General features: G+C 46.5%; 1 protein-coding gene across 5 annotated transcripts in view; it reads right to left on the bottom strand.

Annotated features, from left to right (window-relative positions):
- Window positions 1-17,105, bottom strand: part of POLQ (DNA polymerase theta) — a 97,239-nt gene extending 80,134 nt beyond the window's left edge. For 2 of the 5 annotated variants that reach the window (XM_090057270.1, XM_090057260.1), the window contains exons 1-6: window positions 16,877-17,102; window positions 11,927-12,109; window positions 11,190-11,320; window positions 8,905-9,061; window positions 5,512-5,620; window positions 3,252-3,471 (exon numbers count right to left, since the gene is read on the bottom strand). In XM_090057270.1, coding sequence (XP_089913396.1) covers window positions 3,252-3,471; window positions 5,512-5,620; window positions 8,905-9,061; window positions 11,190-11,320; window positions 11,927-12,109; window positions 16,877-16,991 — 915 coding nt within the window. In that variant the 5' untranslated portion in view covers window positions 16,992-17,102. Of the gene's footprint in view, window positions 1-3,251; window positions 3,472-5,511; window positions 6,910-8,904; window positions 9,062-11,189; window positions 11,321-11,926; window positions 12,110-16,876 lie in introns of those variants that run through there. The other 3 variants (XM_090057279.1, XM_090057297.1, XM_090057288.1) reach the window with 3 other exon arrangements.
- Window positions 17,106-18,563: the final 1,458 nt, after the last annotated feature.

An 18,563-nucleotide genomic window follows, 5' to 3' on the forward strand; every position in this document is an offset into this window, starting at 1 on the left:
TTTTTTGGAACACAATACATAAGACAACTACTAGTGCTGCTTATTAGACCCCATCCCCCTGGCTGAAGTTACTACCTCTAGAAAAGTCCTGACAGAAAGGTGAAGTGGAGAGCAAGCAGCAGTGGTCTGAAATGGAAGGCCTGTGAGCCCTGCTACAAATAAATTCAGATCCCTAGGAGGGAAAGTGAAAACAAACCCTTTCAGGACTACAACCACCAGAGCCTTAATGGAACAGAAATTGCAGAAACAGCCACTAGTTCCATTCCTGGCAAGCTGGCTGAGGGACCCCATTTTTTTCACTCCAGTTGCAATTCAAGAATGCCTGATAACCAAGTTCTGGGTGGAGACCCTTAGCAATGAAAAAGACTATGGCAATGTTGAACCCATTTAGACTAGGTCTAAACTAACTGTCAAAACTGAAGTGATTTGGATTAACCTAGCTAGGAAAAATTCATATCTATTTGTAAAAATGTGGCAGATCTTGGACCTCCCAGGGGAAAGCACGGTTCTTTTTTATGGCATCTGAGGTCATGGGATCAACACATGGAGAGGGATTGTTGCCTAGTCACTTAACCCTTAGGAGAGGTTTGTTCAGTTAGCTCCAGACTGGGTTCATAAGAGGAACTGGAGCATCTCTGAGCCAAAAGGAAAAACAAACAGATGAGCAAAAGAAAACTACCTTAGGAAGGAGTTTAAGCTAAAGCTTCCGGTTTTTACATTACCATTAAAACCAAATTTCAAAAGGTAAGTTTATCTTTAAGCTTGAGTGACTGTGGACATGCTATTTTAAAAGTGAGGTAGGAATGTCCCTTGCTTGAAACATTACACTTAAAAATATACCAGCAAATGTATCTTATGTTAGTCTAGAGCAGAGGGGGCCAAACTCTTTGGCCAGCAAGGCAAAAATTAGCCTCAAACCAGGGATCCAGATTTTCCGTTTCCCATAGAAAAATAGAGTAAACCGCAGATTTTACCTTTACTGGAGGCAAATGCAGATTTCTCATTTTACTGAAGAAGCCTTGAGATTTTTCAATTTTGTGATGAGCTCTCTGCAGGCTGGCAGGGTTCCAGCCTGCAGGGAGCTGGAAGGGAGCAGGAGGAGGGCAGTCAGGCGGGGAAGCAACATGCATGTGTGTACTTATGTGTGCACGCAGCCGCCAGGCAGCTTGGAGAGCACCTCCTGCAAGTAAGTCTGAGTGGGGGGGGAGGAAACTGAGGCCCTCATAGTCAGGGAGGGTGGGGGTTAGGCAGAGCTGGAGCTGGGGCCCTTCCCCGGGGCCTCAGCAGCCTGGCTGGCGCAACCTGGCACAGCATGGAACAGCAGAGCGACAGAAAAGCTGCTTATCACTGCAAGCTCCATGCTGCCCTTGCAATGCACCCCCTGCATGCGCAGCAGCTTTGATCGGCAGAACCCAGTGCCCTTACTGCAGCTGCACGTGCAGGGGGTGCATCACCAGGGCAGCACAGAGCTCACAGCAACAAGCAGCTTCTCCACGCAGCTCTGCTGTTCCCTGCCACACCAAGTTGTGCCCACTACATGGGAGGTGCAGATTGAGGCGGCCGTGGTGAGGAAGGGAATGGGGCAGGTTTGGCAGCTGGGGCTGAGGCTGGGCCTGGGCATGCTGCCCAGCCGGGGCCAAGAGACCAGAGTAAGAATGCGCAGCCATGGGGCCTGGTAGTGAGAGTGGGATGGAGCCATGAGTGGCTCATCCAGGGGGCTGGCAGGGGAGCCAGGTCCCTGCTACTGCACCCACTCTTGGGGGGCATGTGCCCTTCTCCCCGATTTGTGCGTGGGGCAGAGGCAGATGCAGGCTGCCCACTTCAGGCTCAGGGCTCCCCGCTCTGCTGCCCTCTCCAGTAGGCAGGACCCGGGACGGGAGGGCAGAGCCAGTGGGGAGGCTTGGGGCAGCCACCACTGCCATGAGCCCCATGCTGGCCACATCACTATGGCAAGATGTCCTGTCTGCCCGGCAGCAGCATGGTGGGATGGGGGCACAATTCTGCAGCAGAGGCTCAGTGCTGCCACTACCACCAGAAGCTCCTGTCCAGCTGTACCACCATGATGAGACACCCCCTGCACACCTGGCCCCTGCTGTGGCCAGGTGGGGAGAGGGTGTCATGCCATGCCTGTACAGCTGATGTGGGGCTCCTGGAAGCAGCAGCAGCACTGAGCCTCCCTGCCCCGCTCTGCCCTCCATGCTAAGTTCCACCGGCCTTCCTCCAGGGGGAAGGCAGCAAGGAAGGAAGCCCTGATCCCTGCAGCAGGCAGCCCACATCCTTCCCTGCCACCTAAGGCGGGGAGGGGGGACTGGGATCCAGCAACAACAGGCACTGCCTCCCGCATGCAGCAGCTGGGCTCAGGCACTGCTGGCTGGCTGCAGCTAGCGCTCATGGAGCAGGAAGCAAGCAGAGTGGTCCTCTAGCCCTGGCAGCTGGGGCAGGGAGGAGGAGGGGGCAGGGGCTATGGGTCAGGAGTGAAGGGAGATGGGGGAAGCTGCATATCAAGAGTGAGGGCCATCAGCAAGGGGGTGGGGGACTGTGGGCTGGGATTGAGGGGCACCGGCTGGGAGGGGGGGTTGTAGGTTGGAAGTAAGGGGCACTGGGAGAGCTGTGGCTTGGGAATGAGAAGCAATGGTATGGGCATGGGCAGGGGAGGGCACTAGCATATTAGGGCTGTACAGCATCACAAAGCAGCAGGAAGGACAGCTGCACCTGGACCCATGTTCTAGAGAACAAAGGGATTAGGGGGAGCTCTGATTTTCCGTGACTAAAAAAAACCAAAATCAAATGCTAAGATATATAGTTATTTCGAAATTATTTTATTCTAATGGTTGAGGCACTGGTAGGCTTTCAAACTGCTTTAAAAGTGTAAGTGCGTCAATAAAACATTGTGTTCAACTGATACCTCTATCTATTTATCGATATAGATATATATATAAAAATAAAATGGCATTTCATTTTAAACCATAGAAAAATGCAGATTTTGGGGGTTTTAAATCAGAGAATGAGGAATTTTTAAACAGGGAAAACCAGGATCCTCTCTAAGTACCACTCCAATCCCCTCCCCCTACTTGGTTGGCTGCTCTGTTTTCTGTTCCCTGCCCCATCTGCTACTGTACTGTATGCCACCTCCCCAGTCTGCCACAAACAGAGGCTACCTGTGCTATTTATGATAGTTTGGCCAGCCTGAGGTCTAGACTGTAATAGCAATGTTTGTCTGGAGTAACTGGATGGCAAGAGCCTTTAGTTACCTTCAACTGCAGCATGGGCTGAAATTCCCGCACTAGATTCATTGATGAGTCATAAATATTGCTGCCAATTTTCACCCATTCCATGAGGGGCACAGGGCGAAAATCAGTGTGGTACAGCTCAGCATTAAGCCAGGAAGCTAGCAGATGCAAGTTAGGGAGGGTGGCACTCATGCCAACAATCTGTATTCCACCAGAAGCAGGACTGCTTGCCTTTGCCCGTCTGTAATTGGTTAAAAGGAGATGAACATTACCAAAAACCTAAACCAGTAATCTGGTTCAGAAGACTAAACCCCCTCTAACCCTGCATCCTGACACACAAAGCAATACATTTAAGTCCCTGAAAGAGAAGCAGCAATTACTCTATTCTCAGTGTGCATAACTATCAATGTTAGATATTCATCTGAAAATTACCCACCATTTAAAAAAACAGTGTCTTTAAGGTGTAGCCTCTTGATGCAGCAACGACCACAAGCTGAGTGCACAGCAGGAAAATATTTTTTTAAACATTTCCTTGTGGCAGATTTTGAGCAATCAAGTTATCAGAGTGTGGAAATAAAGAGATGGATCAGTTTTCACCATAACCTTTCTAAGCATAAATACCACAGTTAAGTCCCTTCCATTTTGTCTCAATTTCAAGCTATATAATCCAAGACTTGGGTTTTCAAAAGCAAGTGCCTACAAATGTAGAATCTGAAATCCTTATTTAAGCAACTAACTAACCAACCTCATTTTCAAAAAATGCTGAGCACCCAATAGTTTCCATTAAAGTCAGCAGGAACTAATGGATTCTCAGTGCTTGACAAAACAAATCACTTATTTGGACAATGTAGTATTAAGATGCAAGAGACTTTTTACAAACAAAGATAATAGCCCCAAGTTTGGTACTTAAGTTGGGACCCTGTTTTAAATCACAGAATACAGGATAGATTTGATTTCTGAAGTCATGTCTGCTAAAGTCAGAGGTCCTGTTTAAGCCTAAATATCAGTCTAAAAATACCCAAAAGCTAATGATGGGCATATAGCCATGATTATGTGTTTCTGCTTTGTATAGAAGATACTTAGAAAAAAGTGGAATAACAGCAATTACATGGTTAAAATGACAACAGACACACAAGCTGGCACAATGACTCAGCAGAGAACAAAAAGGTTTTTTTCCTTTAAGGATAATGCCAGTGATTAAATGTCAAAATGAATTAACAAAAAGCAAAAAAGGAGTAAACAAACCATTCCCCATTTTAAGTATTTAGTCCAGTCTAATGACTTTGATGTGAAGCTGACTGGCAGGTTAACTTCTTGTTCATCAACAACCACCAGGCAGCAACCTGCACACTATCCTGAACACTACTTGAACACATTTCTTTCAATGTTTATCAGTCATTTCTTGACAGTAGGATCTATGAGGTTATGGAAGTCTACTAAGGGAAGCAGCAGTGGTAAAAACCCTATTGCTTGGGACACTGAAAATTAAATAGAACAAGATGTAGAAGAGCAGCAGAAACAAATCCAATTTAAGCAAATGTTTAAATTAAAAAAGTAGACTAATTTGTTTTAAATTAAAACTTTGCATTAACTTTTTTTCCTGAAAGATTTCACTGTATGCCAAAGTACAAATTAAAAACATGAGGGTAAAAGTGTTTTTGACTACAGTGACAACCTCCAGGGAGATAATGTGATGAAACTTTAATAACCAGGAGATTGTAGGTCACAGCTCCCACCAAATTCCTGAAACCAAATTTTAAAATGCTCATGGTATGGACATATAAACAATTTATCAAAGATAAAAGGCAGCACAGATTTAGCACACATCAGCTGTTCCAGAGTAACTGCCTGTATGCAGGCTTTAGTTTGCCACTTATCAATGGGGGTTTTCTCATTGCTTATAAAGAGAAGTTTTTACTAAGAGACAAACTGCCATAAGTTATCTTATGCTTAGGGGAGGGGAGGGCAATTACCATGGAGCAGTGAACTCCTAGTCAGTCATCCCTTTTACCCCACAGTAAATCATGTATGTGCCCATACCCTGAGAAAACACATGTATTTAATCTACCATGAGTTTTGTGAATTTAGTTGTGAAATCTCCATTCCTGGAAATTTTCAAAAGCTGGTTAGACAGACACTGAGCTAGGATGGCTGTCAGGAATGATCTTGCCATAAGCCAGGGGGTGAATTAAATGACTTTGTGAGGTCCCTTCCAGACCTACTTTCCTATGATTCTACACGTGCTTTGGTATTAAGAGAGACCAATCTTAGGTCAACCAACCTTTTGGTGACCTTCTCTGTAATAAAACGAACTTTGGTCAGCAGGAGTTCCAGCAGATAACCCCGGTGAGAATCTCCCAACATGTGCAACTCATCCACAACCACCATACCTACAAAAAAAGAGAAGCTCTACAGATATTAGCTCCCTTAAAGCTTCCTGGCAATAAAAAAAATAAATAAAAGTCCTTCAGCCCCACTTGAACAGCTGAAATAGGCAGCAACATTTTCAGATCTGTTACACTGCTCCACCCACAAGCAGCATAGCCATTTTTGCAGGATTTCAGGTAAGCTAATTCAAACTGCTGAGTGACAGTGCCAATTATCCTGGCTTCATGCTAATGAATCTACCTACAGCACCATGTGGACAAAGCCACACTGCCTGTTTAACAAGGCAGCCCATATACAGCAGCATAGCATGTTTGAGGACACCAGTGCCTGCCACAGTAAGTTTACTGTGTAAGAATGCTTTAGAAGCTAGTAGGACACATCTCAAGTACAGAGACCTCCATCCTGCAAGTATGTAGTACTATTCACATAAGGTAGGGGTGAAAGGCCTTGTAAGCCAGATGAATAGCATGGGGTTGGTCCACAAGCCAAATCAGGCTCCCACAACCCTGTCCTACCTGCATGCCTGACCAGCACAAGTTGCACCTGCTTAGGCTAGTCTGGGATACTGGCCCAAGCAAGCATCATGGACAGCACATGCCCCCACCACTGCATGTGAGTGCAGCAAGAGAGGCAGCACCAAGGGTCAGATAATGGGGCTCTGTGGGCCAGGTACAGCCCACAAGCTATATATCTGATACCCCGACGTAAAGAATAGAAGTTAGCTTTAAAGTGATTGTTCAATGAAGAGAGAGTGTCACTGTCCAACCCTCCACTCCAGGTTAAAGCTTCTATGCTTGCTACTGCTACTGAGGCACCTAGTCTCTCACTGCACCATGTAATGTGGCAGCCTAAGCAGTACATAAGACAGGCAGGTCTGACAGGCATAATGGTACTCTCTGCAAAGAAAGCCATTGAGGCACTTGCTTGAATTACTTGCAGGAGTAACCAAAGTACCCCAACAAAGACAACCTAGTTTTTCAAAGCGAAGTGCAGCCAATGAGGACTACAGGTGTCAGCATGCAACATTTTGTCAAATGCAGCAACCAGCTGAGCAGTGCAGGCCAGGGCCTGTAGTTCTTCCACACAATTATCTCAATTGAAAACAAGAATAACTAGTCTCTTCTTCTATATGCAAATTAAATGTGACCCTGGAAAGTTGCTACCCTGACCTGTGAACTTACCTGCACTCCTGGGTTTCAAATTCACATCCTACCTTACCCGTATTAATGTTCAAACACAGACAGTCTTCAAGTTTTGACAGCCCTTAGCAGCAATTGCAGATGTGACTGAACTTTTCCAGCAAAAAACGAAAAAGGAAGACCTAGAGATTATTTTCCTTCACTTTACTGTGAAAAAGCACACACATGCAAACTAAAAACCCACCTCTGGTAACACATTACAGACCTATTCCCAGCTGACACAAACAAGGTGTTTTTTTTCTAGTCTGGTCTCCAAAAACATCTCTAGACTCTTACACTGTATACTGCAGTTAGAGGAAGCTTTATCTTGTCTTGTTTACTAGCATTCAGGTAACTGCCACAGACTACATAAAATAGTTAGCAAAAAATTAAACTGTTCTGAACTGCCTCATGCAGCAGAGAGCTTCGCTGGCAGTAAGACTTTGGTTTCTCTCAACAATTTTCAAAGGCAATCTGAGCTAGCAGCAGGGGGCTGACATCAACAAAAGGAACAGTTCCTGCTTGAGATGGAGCCCAGCCAGGACTGCAGTTGTCTCCCAATAATTTGTCTAAAAAGATAAAACATTCCATTAAGAAACGGTCTAAATTTAGACTCAATTAGGAGAGACAAGGTACAAGTCTTGAAGCAGCATACTGGCTTGGTTTTGTTTACAGGTAAAGGCATTTCCAGCCCATGCCGGTACTTTCATGGTTTTACAAAACTTATCTCCACATGTTCCCCTCTGAGATGAAATTTGTTAGAATTAGATTACTCCGAAAGAGACTCTCTCACAGGGGTGGCAAAAACTAATTTGCATGGTTATTCAAACAATCAAGTATCAGAAAGTAACATGCAATCAGCAACGCAGTTCATTGTTCAGAATTTGGAAGGGATTTTGGCTTTCAAATAATTCAAGAAAATTCTACAGGCTTTGATGAGGTATGAACATGTGGACAGCTGATCAGATCACACAATTGATTGTACACACCTATGTGACCCTTCTCTGGCACATTTCCCCTTAGGAGACACAGCGAGGCACAGAAGTGGACGGATGCACCAGCACTAAGGAATTTGATGTATTTGGAGCTTTAAAAAGATGCTAGTATTAGACAGCACTTCCAAACATGCATCTGTTTGTCAATTGAAAGTATTTATAGTTCAGCTTCCAGAAACCAATATTTCCATGTGCTCTCTTTTGGTCACATATGCAGACAAAACTATCAGTCTCTGTGTTTTCGCACTCTCTTAATTAAAGATCTGCCAAGTTAGTACAATGAAAAACTAAAGCACTCAATGCAAAGAGGCTGTGAAACTCAAGGGGAGGGAAGGGTCTCACAGCAACTTAATATGCATTACATTCTCTAACTTATCAAGGTTTAAAATCTCAATCTCAACAGTGCAGTAATATCACTGGCCAGGGCCAATGAGAGAGGGATTCTGTACTTAGTAATGTCAGATAAATCTGTACCTGCTAGGCAAACACAAATGAACAAATGAGCTTTTTCATTGCACTAGAAAAGTACATCTCCCTCCCCAAAGGTACAGAGGAAACCCAGAATTTTCTAAGGCTACATTTCTCCCTAAAAGCATCTTATTCAATGAACAGCATCAAATTTAGTAATGATCCAGGCCAAAGGAAGTTTGTGGACCTTAAAGAGAACCACCTTCCCATGGAACTATTACCAGAAAAAATATATATATTTTTGGTCATGCGGCCCAATATAGCCAAGCCCCATGCAGGAATTTCACCAGCTGGACTAAAGAGAGGTCCCTCTACAGTTCTATCCCCAAGGTTCAAGCACATAGCTGCCGCCACATACACTCCACTCCATGCATCTGTACACCCCACCCCTAGAAAGCTTTCCTTGACACAAGCAGCTGCTCCCCAGATGAGAATAGCCACTATTACATCTTCTACCCACCGAGCGATGTAAAGGAGCCCTGACATAGGATCCCTAAGCCAACAAGGCTGCTTGATGCCCCAGATGGTTAACCCTGTCTCTTGAGGCCCTAAATGGGTTTCCCATTTTCTACGATTCTCACACATAAGCAGGCTGCATAAAAACACTCTTCCAAGTCACAGATGGGTCACATCCTAATTTTTTACCCAGTAAATCCATCTGGTTTTCCTCTATGAGTCTGTTGATTAGACCATTAGCTCTCTCAATCGTGCAGACAGCAACATCCAAGGTAGAGAAACGTCCAGCTGGGGTGGTGCTTCCCATATAGCCTTCAACCTGTACACCCACCTCTTGAAACAAAGCCTGTGGACCAGAAGGACAGAACATTTATTTGTGGATTAGAAACTTTGGCTGTGACCAATGCATAATACTTGCTGGAAACCTCCCGGTACATTAATCCTAAACAGGAATGCCCAACATCATCCCCCTTTACCAAATGAAGAGCACTGCTGACCAACTGGTGCCTGCTATCTCCCACTCAACTGTTCCTTTCTGTACCAAAGGAGGAACCAAAACCAGACTGCAGGATGAGATACACAGCTGAAATGGGACAAACGGCTTTATTACACTGCACACCATTAAGGAAGACAGGGAAACTTATATTGCAGCAGCCAAAAGTGTCAGTGTTTAAAACAGCTTCTGAAAGGAGATTTGTTCTTGGAAGACCAGAAGTAGAGTCTGAACTGCCTGCCACAGAACAGAGTAAGACCTATTATTCCCAATGTAAAGACAAAGGGTGGAAACAGACATCACTTTGTGTCGCCTTTGTGCCACCAGAAAAATGGTTTACAGCAGTACAAAAGCCAGGCAAACAGACATCCATAACCCTTGTCATGCTACAAATGCCCAAAATTTGTGGCCACAACAAAGGTGGTATTAATCTGTGCCACTTTAGTGGCAGACATATATTTGCTTTGTGGTGGGAGAGCCTGGGCAGCCTGGGGCTGCCCACTCTCTCCAGCTGCCCCAGGGAGGTGCTTCTGGGTTTGAGGAGTCCAATCATTCACACCCTGGTAATTCTCCTTCATTAGGTGAAACATCCTGCCCACTGATTTTGTGGGACAAGTGGCATGTTCTCCCAGGGCTTGAGGGGCTTGGTCTTGCACACCCTAGGAATTCCTTGACAGGATGGGGTTCCTCAAGCCATGGGGCATCACTCAGTAAGAGTAGAAAGCCAGGCAAGTGCTCCTGGGACTCGAAGGGTTTCATCCTGTACAGGAATTCCTGGGTGTGCGGCATAGGGCCACTCAAGTCCCAGGAACACATCACCTGTTGTGCCACAAAATCAACAGGCAGGACATGCGTTTCGCTTAATGTAATGGATCAGATGCATCCTGGCACAGACAAACCATTTCATTTGGCAACATCTATTTCTAGCCAAAGAGAAGGCCTTCATAGGACACCAGAGTGTGAAATGCACTGAATATTCACAGTATTTGTACTCTGTGTGAGCTAGTTACAAACATCTACTTCCCAACTTCTGCTCAGCATGTCATGTACATCAGAGCCAAACCAGACCACCATGCTTCTACATCTCCGGAATACATCATTAATTCCCCTGATTATGGGCTGCATGATTACAGTAAAGGCATATTTTCCCATTAACAATCACTGCAGAAAGTGGTCTGCAAACAGCCCTTGCATCTGGGTTTGCAGCATTTCCTGGAAACTGCCCAGGCTCAAATAACATCTTATATTATTAATCAAAAAAATATTTAAGTTTCACGAACCACAACAAGGATAGTCTGTTTTCTTCTGCCCTTGCATTTAGTCATTTTTGTTACGTCTTTGCCTTGCATTAACTGAAGGTTATAATATTTGGGCTTAAAATGTGTCAAGGAAAGGGTTTTTTGTAAAGAAATGTTTCTACTATAAATGTATGACCTAACTGGAGAAACTGCAGCAGAACAATATTACATCCGAATATAAAGTTTTATCAACATCAAAATTCTTTACAAAGCTGGATGGATTTCAGTGGAATTTAGGTTTGGGGGAAAGCAAGAAGAAGCATTCCACTAATGTTTAATCATCCCATTCTGACGTTTTCATTTTGAAATGACTTCTTCATTTCAATGAATTTTTGTTAGGTGAATTGTTGTTTTATATTACATTATTTTAATGAATTTTTGTTAGTTAATAAATTTTAACATGACATTTAAGAAGTCAAAACCAAAATGAAACATTTAATTCCACTTCAAATATTTGTAGGGATTTGGAGGATTTTCCCTTATGGAGAAAACTGTTCCAGATCTGGAAAATCCCAAAAAAGTTACATTTCAAAGGCTCAAAGCCAGTTTACAAAACAGGTTTCTGTCTTCTGACCAACTCTTCACCCCATTACCCTAATTTCAGGCTATGCAGTCTATCTACTGACACTCTTCACAAACTTTGATTTGACAGGAATAAGCCATAGACCCTACAATCTGCTTACCTGAAGATAATACTTTTTCTCTTTGGCCACAGAGACAAATGGGAGGATGAACAAAGCTTTCTTATGGGTCTCCAGGACTCTCTTCAAAATGAGTAACTCAGCAACCAATGTTTTGCCAGCACTGGTAGGAGCTGAAGTAAAGCAACAAAAGCAACACATGTCATAACTTAAACTGTAAGAAATCAGGTACTGGAAGGTTTTGGGCATAGAAGTCAGACACAAGGAAAAATTCTCAAAATGGCCTAAAACTCAATCTTAGGTACCCAAGTATCAAATCGTAAGTACCCAAATATCTTTGCAATATAAATGCTTTGCAAAATTAGACACACAGCTATTCACTTCTAGGAGGCTGATGCAAATCCAGCTCCAATCAGCAATACTAAAAGTTATCCACACTGTGATGACAGGTCAGTGGCCAAAGAAAACTAGCCTACTGAGCTCAGTCTAAATCCTAATTGAAGGAGAGACACTTAAAAAGCTCCCACGGTTGGCACTAGTTGGTTCTCTACTGCTGGTCTCTAAAGACGACCCAGGAAAGAAATGGACATGGAAACCAGTCTCTTTCCTCATACATGCAGGAGGTCTCACCAAATGGGAGAGAACAGGGACACTTGGTCTGTTCTTTATCTCTTTTAGGGTAAAGAAGATTTCAGCCTCTGGGGATACCATCCAACAGAATTAATTTGAATCTCCTCAAAGAAGCTTGTAATGCATGAGTCAGCCAGATCCCCACACACCTGAGTAAACAAGGTTCTTCCCCTCCAGGACTTGCCCAAGCATCAGGCACTCTGCCTGCCAGTTGAACATATGCACAACTCCCAGGCTGTGGTATTTCTCCAGGACTGCTTTGGGAAGGCCCCAGCTTGCTAGAAGCAACTTGTCTGCTTTGTCCTCAGGAATGTTCATGTGTTGGCATTGCCCTTTGGAGAAAAATGCCACGTTAGCAGCAGCAGCAGCATCACACTTTCAGAAACCTAAAAATCACCTTGCTGGATCAGACCTGCAATGCATGTAATTCAGTGTGCTATGTCCAAGACAGCCCAGGATCAGACACTGGAGAGGAAGATGCAAGAAATCATACGGCAGACAACTACAAAATAATATCTTCCCAAAGAAAGCTTTTTCCTTGCCCCAAATAATGAACAAGCCCTGAGGCACAAGGGGTTATACATCTTCCAGAAATCTTGCATATGCTTTTAATCCTAGATCCCCTACCCTCCATAAATGCTGACCTCGTGAAGGAACACCTTGAGAAGCTGGATACCTTCAAGTCAGCCGGCCCTGACAATCTGCACCCCAGGGTACTCAAGGAGCTGGCGAGCGTCATAGCTCAGCCCCTGGCACGGATCTTTGAAAACTGCTGGCGCTCTGGTGTAGTGCCCGAAGACTGGAAGAAGGCCAATGTGGTGCCGATCTTCAAGAAAGGGAGGAGAGTGGATCCGGCTAACTACAGGCCCATTAGCCTGACTTCTATCCTGGGGAAGATCTTAGAAAAGTTTATTAAGGGACTGGCCCAGGCTAACATTCTAAGGGACAGCCAGCATGGGTTTGTTGCGGGTAGGTCTTGTTTGACCAATCTCATTTCCTTCTATGACCAGGTGACCTATCACCTGGACGAGGGAGAAGAGATTGATGTCATATATCTTGACTTCAAAAAAGCTTTTGATCTGGTATCCCATGATCACCTCTTGGCCAAACTGGCCGGTTGTGGCTTTGGCTCCACCATGATCCGCTGGCTGGGAAACTGGCTCCGTGGTCGGACCCAGAGGGTTGTGATTGATGGCAGTCACTCATCGTGGTGCCCTGTGACCAGTGGGCTCAAGGCTCTGTCCTTGGACCCATACTGTTCAACATCTTCATTAACGATGTGGACATTGGAGTCAGGAGTGGACTGGCCAAGTTCGCCGATGACACCAAACTTTGGGGCAAAGCATCCACGCCAGAAGATAGGCGGGTGATCCAGGCTGACCTGGACAAGCTCAGCAAATGGGCAGACGAGAACCTCATGGTGTTTAACACCGAAAAATGCAAGGTTCTCCACCTTGGGAGGAAAAACCTGCAGCATCCTTATAGGCTCGGCAGTGCTACATTGGTTAGCACTACAGAAGAAAGAGACTTGGGTGTCATCATTGACCACAAGATGAACATGAGCCTGCAGTGCGATGCTGCGGCTAATAAAGCGACCAAAATGCTGGCTTGCATCCATAGATGCTTCTCGAGCAAATCCCGGGACGTCATTCTCCCCTTGTACTTGGCCTTGGTGAGGCCGCAGCTGGAGTACTGCGTCCAGTTTTGGGCTCCACAATTCAAAAAGGATGTGGAGAAGCTTGAGAGATTCCAGAGGAGAGCCACGCGCATGATCACAGGTCAGGAAAACAGATCTTATGATGACAGGCTGAGAGACATGGGACTCTTTAGCCTGGAAAAGCGTAGGCTCAGGGGTGATCTGATGGCCACCTATAAGTTTATCAAGGGTGACCACCAGGATCTGGGGGAACGTTTGTTCACCAGAGTGCCCCAAGGGATGACGAGGTCGAACGGTCACAAACTCCTGCTAGACCGTTTCAGGCTGGACATAAGGAAGAATTTCTTTACTGTCCGAGCCCCCAAGGTCTGGAACAGTCTGCCAGCGGAGGTGGTTCAAGCACCTACATTGAACACCTTCAAGAGTAAATTGGATGCTTATCTTGCTGGGATCCTATGACCCCAGCTGACTTCCTGCCCTTTGGGCCGGGGGCTGGACTCGATGATCTCCCGAGGTCCCTTCCAGCCCTAATGTCTATGAAATCTATGAAATCTGGATATTCCTACCACCCATATGTATTTCCGAATTCTCCCACATTCTACTAAGCTCTTAGCCTCAGTGACTTACTGACTTCTACAGGCCAACTGCATATTGCACGAAGGAGCACTGCCCTTTGTGGGAGTTTGCCACCCTTTAATTTCTGGACCATCTCTTAGTTTCCAGATAACAAAAAATTGTGATAAGAACCCCTGATCTTCTTTCCCTGTATCATTCGTTAATTTGTAGGCTATTATTACAGCTTGAAGGTCCTGATCTTTTTCAGCCGTTTTTCATATGAGAGGTTTGCTTTTTCGCAAACCATTTTCAGCACTCCCCCTAAACCCCATCAAACACCAGTATTTTATTTGGAGATGGGGTTGCCTGTGTTGGACCCAGGCTCCAGTTGGGGGTGTATCAGTGATTAACATACAGTGACACTAGACAGCTCCCTGTACTTTGCACCCTGTTCCTTACACAGCCTACAATTGCTCTCCTTTTTTTGACTGCTGCTGCTGCAGCACAGCAAGCAGAAATCCATACAGCAATCCCACCCAGACAATTTCTTGACTTGTTCTATCTGAATTTAGAAACCCCACAGGCACCCGAGTAGAAGCACAGGCCTGGAATAGACCAGGATGATCCAGTCCAAACCCCCGCAGAGACACAGGATGGGCACCTGTCTGTTTAAGCCACTCTTTCCAAAGCATGCTGCTCTGCATTTGCACTTGAGTGGCATCCAGTGACAACCCAGATGCCTCACTCCATTAGGTCCCTCTCAAATGCTTTATAGCTTTCCTGTGCTCCACAATCCAAGCTCATCTTGTACTGAGTGCCAACTCTGCTGCCATTCCTTTTTCCAGCTCATTCACAGGAGTCGCACACTCTTCCCCTTTAGACTCAATGGAAATGGGGGGAGGCTTTATTATTAATTCCTGTTGTTATGAATTATCATGGTTGTTATCATCATCAATTGTTGATGTTATTATGGTTGTTATTATCAATCACTAGCCACGGTTATTGATTATGTATTACTATGGTCGTTATCATTACCATTAACTACTGTTGTTATTATTATGGCTGCTATAATCAATCAACTATTGTTGTTGCTTTTAGGGTTGTCATTATTATCTACAGATTCTACACTAATAGGTGCTGACTTGTCCATCATCTGAGGCCCCACCCCTTGGAAAAAATATATGTGCCCCTGCCCCCAGCCCCCCAGTGTGTGGGGAACTGGGGAGTATGCACAGGCAACATGTGGGAAATCAGGAGATGACACCGGTGATGCAGCGGGGGAGGCATGTGCCACCTGAGATAGTTGCACCTACAGCGGGGCACAGGGTCGGAGCTGGGTCAAGCAAGGCCAGCTCTGGGCAGGAGCTGCTTCTGCATGGTGGGACCCAGCACCAGCAGGAGTACTATGCTGCCATAACTGCCAAGGTGAGGCACCACTTGCCCACCGGACAGCAGCAGGGGCACAACTCCATGCTGCCGCTGCGCTTCATCTTGGCAGGTGGTGTGGCGCTCCCTCCGACACCAGGTCCTGCCCACATCTCTGCTGCAGCCCTGCAACCTGCTGTGCGCAAAAAAAATCTCAGGGGGCAAATGCCTGCCCACCATGTTATCTTGGTGCCCCAACCCCTCGCTGCCACATTGCCTGTGCCCCCCCCCACCCTTCTGCCGCATTGCCTGTGCCCCCTCTCCACCCCATAGACTTACCTGGAGGGAGCTGTGAGAGCTGCTCTACACCACTGCTTAGCTGCCACATGCATGTGCACGCACAAACTGCCCCCCTCCCCAAGCAGCCCCTTGCAGGCTGGAACTGCCAGCCTGCAAGGGAAAACCTGCCATTTCCTGCGTTTTTCTCCCTTAAAGGAAAAAAATCCACATTATTCCACAATGAAAAGAAAACCCAGATCCCTGGCTTCTGTCACTGTTCCTAAGAAATATTACATAATTCTCCTCAGGTTTCAGCCCTGATGGCCCTCTTCCCAAGGGGGCAATGCCCTCAGGCCCCCACACACTCGGTGTCTATGTCAACGCAAATTGCTGTTCCTGATTATTACAGCTGCCACCATCACAAACCATAGCAACAACAATAGTTATTACCACCATCAGCTATTGCTGTTGTTGTTAACTATGGCTGTAGTTATCTCAGCACCAATTGCTGCTATTGATTATTATGAGCCCGCCATGACTAACTATAACAACAACAATAGTTATTACCACCATCAACGATTGCTGTTGTTAATTATGGTTGTTGTATTCATCAACAGATTGCTGCCATTATTATGGCCGTCACCATCACTAACCATAACAACAATAGTTATTACCACCATCAACTGTTGCTGTTATTACAGTTGTCCTGCATCAACACCCATTGCTGCTGTTGATTACAATGGTTGTTACCATCATTAACCATTCTCGCTGTTCCAAGGGCATCATCCTCATCATCCCCAATTGCTGTTGTTACCCATCGCTGCACACTTCCTCATCACCCCTCCCCATGGCTCTCACTATGGGTGTTACCTGCACTCCTCACCAGCTCATGTTGCCATTACTATCCCTGCGATCACCACCACTAACTACTGCTCACAACAAGCCATGGTTACGGTTACTGCTGTGATTTTTTCTTCCAGTGCTGCCATGCTTTGGGGTTTGGGCATTGTTTTAACGTCTACTCTTTGGAAACGAGAAAAGTATAGCTCTTTTTATATCTGTATAGGTATATCTATCTATCTAGATACACACACACGCACACATATATATAAAAAGCTACGTTTTTCCCATTTCCAAAGCACAGACGTTAAGTACAACGCCCAAACCCCGGAGCGTGGTAGCGCCGTTCTTAACGTCGCATCCCGGCTGCTGCTGTCCCCGCCCGGGCTCCCCCCATTCGTACCTGAGGGGCTGGGCCCGGGGGGGCTGAGCACAGGCCGGCGGGGAGGCGGCGGCGGCGGCGCCCGGCGCGGGGCGGCGGAAAAAGCGGCCGCGCCGCCATGTTCCCGCCACGCCATTCAAACCGAGCGCCACCGCTACCGCCTAACGAACCACAGAGCAGGCGCCAGCAGGGCCAAGCCACCCTCCCCATCCCGGAAGCCGAGCGCTATAGGCGTGGGGGTAGGGCAACGCTCCTCAGATCCGGGCGGCAACCATAGAGGCGGTCATAGAGCGCCCCCTACTGCAGGCCACGTACGGGGGTGGGGGGAAACTGGGCTTGCTGCGCAGACGCAGTGGCGGTCTGCAAAACTGGTCAGGGCTAAGCTAAGCCGGCGGTAACTGGAGCGCCCCTTAGCAGCGGGAAGGGGGGCACTGGGGGGCTCGCCTAGGCCCGTGACGGTGCAAATACCTGCCTTTGCTCCCCGTGGAAAAGCAGCTTGGCACTCACAGGGCAGGCGGAACTAGCCCCTGCAGCTGTACTGCTCCGGGGTCCTGAGGGACATCCACCTTACAGTGCCACAAGACACAGCAGCGTTATCCAGATGTGCTTAGTATGCACAACTCTCAGCTACACATTTCATTTTCTCTGAACCCAATAACCAGGAAACTGAGGTTGCACCTATCCCAGCAAGCCACGTCAAGGGACATCAACTGGAAGGCCATCAAGAGTGTGCCACAGGAGCAGAGGCCCCAGGCATGAACACCACATGCACCCAGATGCCGGGGCACATGGTGACGGCCCACAGGCAGTGGTAGCAGGGGCGTGGCAGTGGCAAGGGGGGATACTCCCACATGCACAGCTGCCACTTTTTGCAGGGGGTGCACCACCAAAGCTTGTGCACTTCCTACACGTTGCTAATAGCCCCAGGGGCAGGCACAGCTCTGCCTGCAGTGTTGCTGCTGCTGTAGCTCCCCCCCAGAAGCCCAGCTGGTAAAAGTCACTGAGACTAGGGTAGGTACAGGTACAGCTTCCACAGATGTGATCTCTTCATATCGCTAGCTGACATAGCTCTGCTGGAAGAACTGTGTAGCATAAATAAAGGCACACTTAACAACAGGCCATGAAGTAGGGGCAGCAGAGAGGATCCCACACATCAAAATCAGGGTTTAGGGACCTACCCTGTATAGCACCAGAAGGTGGGAGGCAGGGGAATTGGGCACCATCCCAGCCTCTTCCACCTGTTAGAAATGCACAGTAAATGGAGTATTGTTAGAATATGATTAGAAATGGAGCGTTGTTAGAACTGCACAGTTTGCATCTCGTACCTGATAAGCAAAAAACACTGCCAAAGACTTTTTTCTTTGGCCAGCCTTGTTTCTTATGCTAAATCACTCCCTTCTCCACACTCCTCCGGCTTTCACATGCAGATTACAGAAGCTGGAATTCAACTGACTGTGTCCTTGAAGGGGGGGGGGGAGGATTTCAAGTCTTGGTGACCTAGAGAACTTTCTGAGCGTGCGTAATTAGCTGATGCATATTTGCCTATCCGCCCCACATACTTAAGTAGTTAATTATAATATACATGCGACGGATGAAGTGACGTGATCACATACATGTTTGTATGAACCGGAAATGAGCTGTAAGAGTTCCTGTTTCTGCACACGTGCCCAGGAGGGAAGGGATAGAATGCCAGCTGAGGATTTCCTCA

The sequence above is a fragment of the Crocodylus siamensis genome, chromosome 1 (genome assembly GCF_052110815.1).
Source record: "Crocodylus siamensis isolate JL-2025a chromosome 1, ASM5211081v1, whole genome shotgun sequence".
Classification (NCBI taxonomy): Eukaryota; Metazoa; Chordata; order Crocodylia; family Crocodylidae; genus Crocodylus; species Crocodylus siamensis.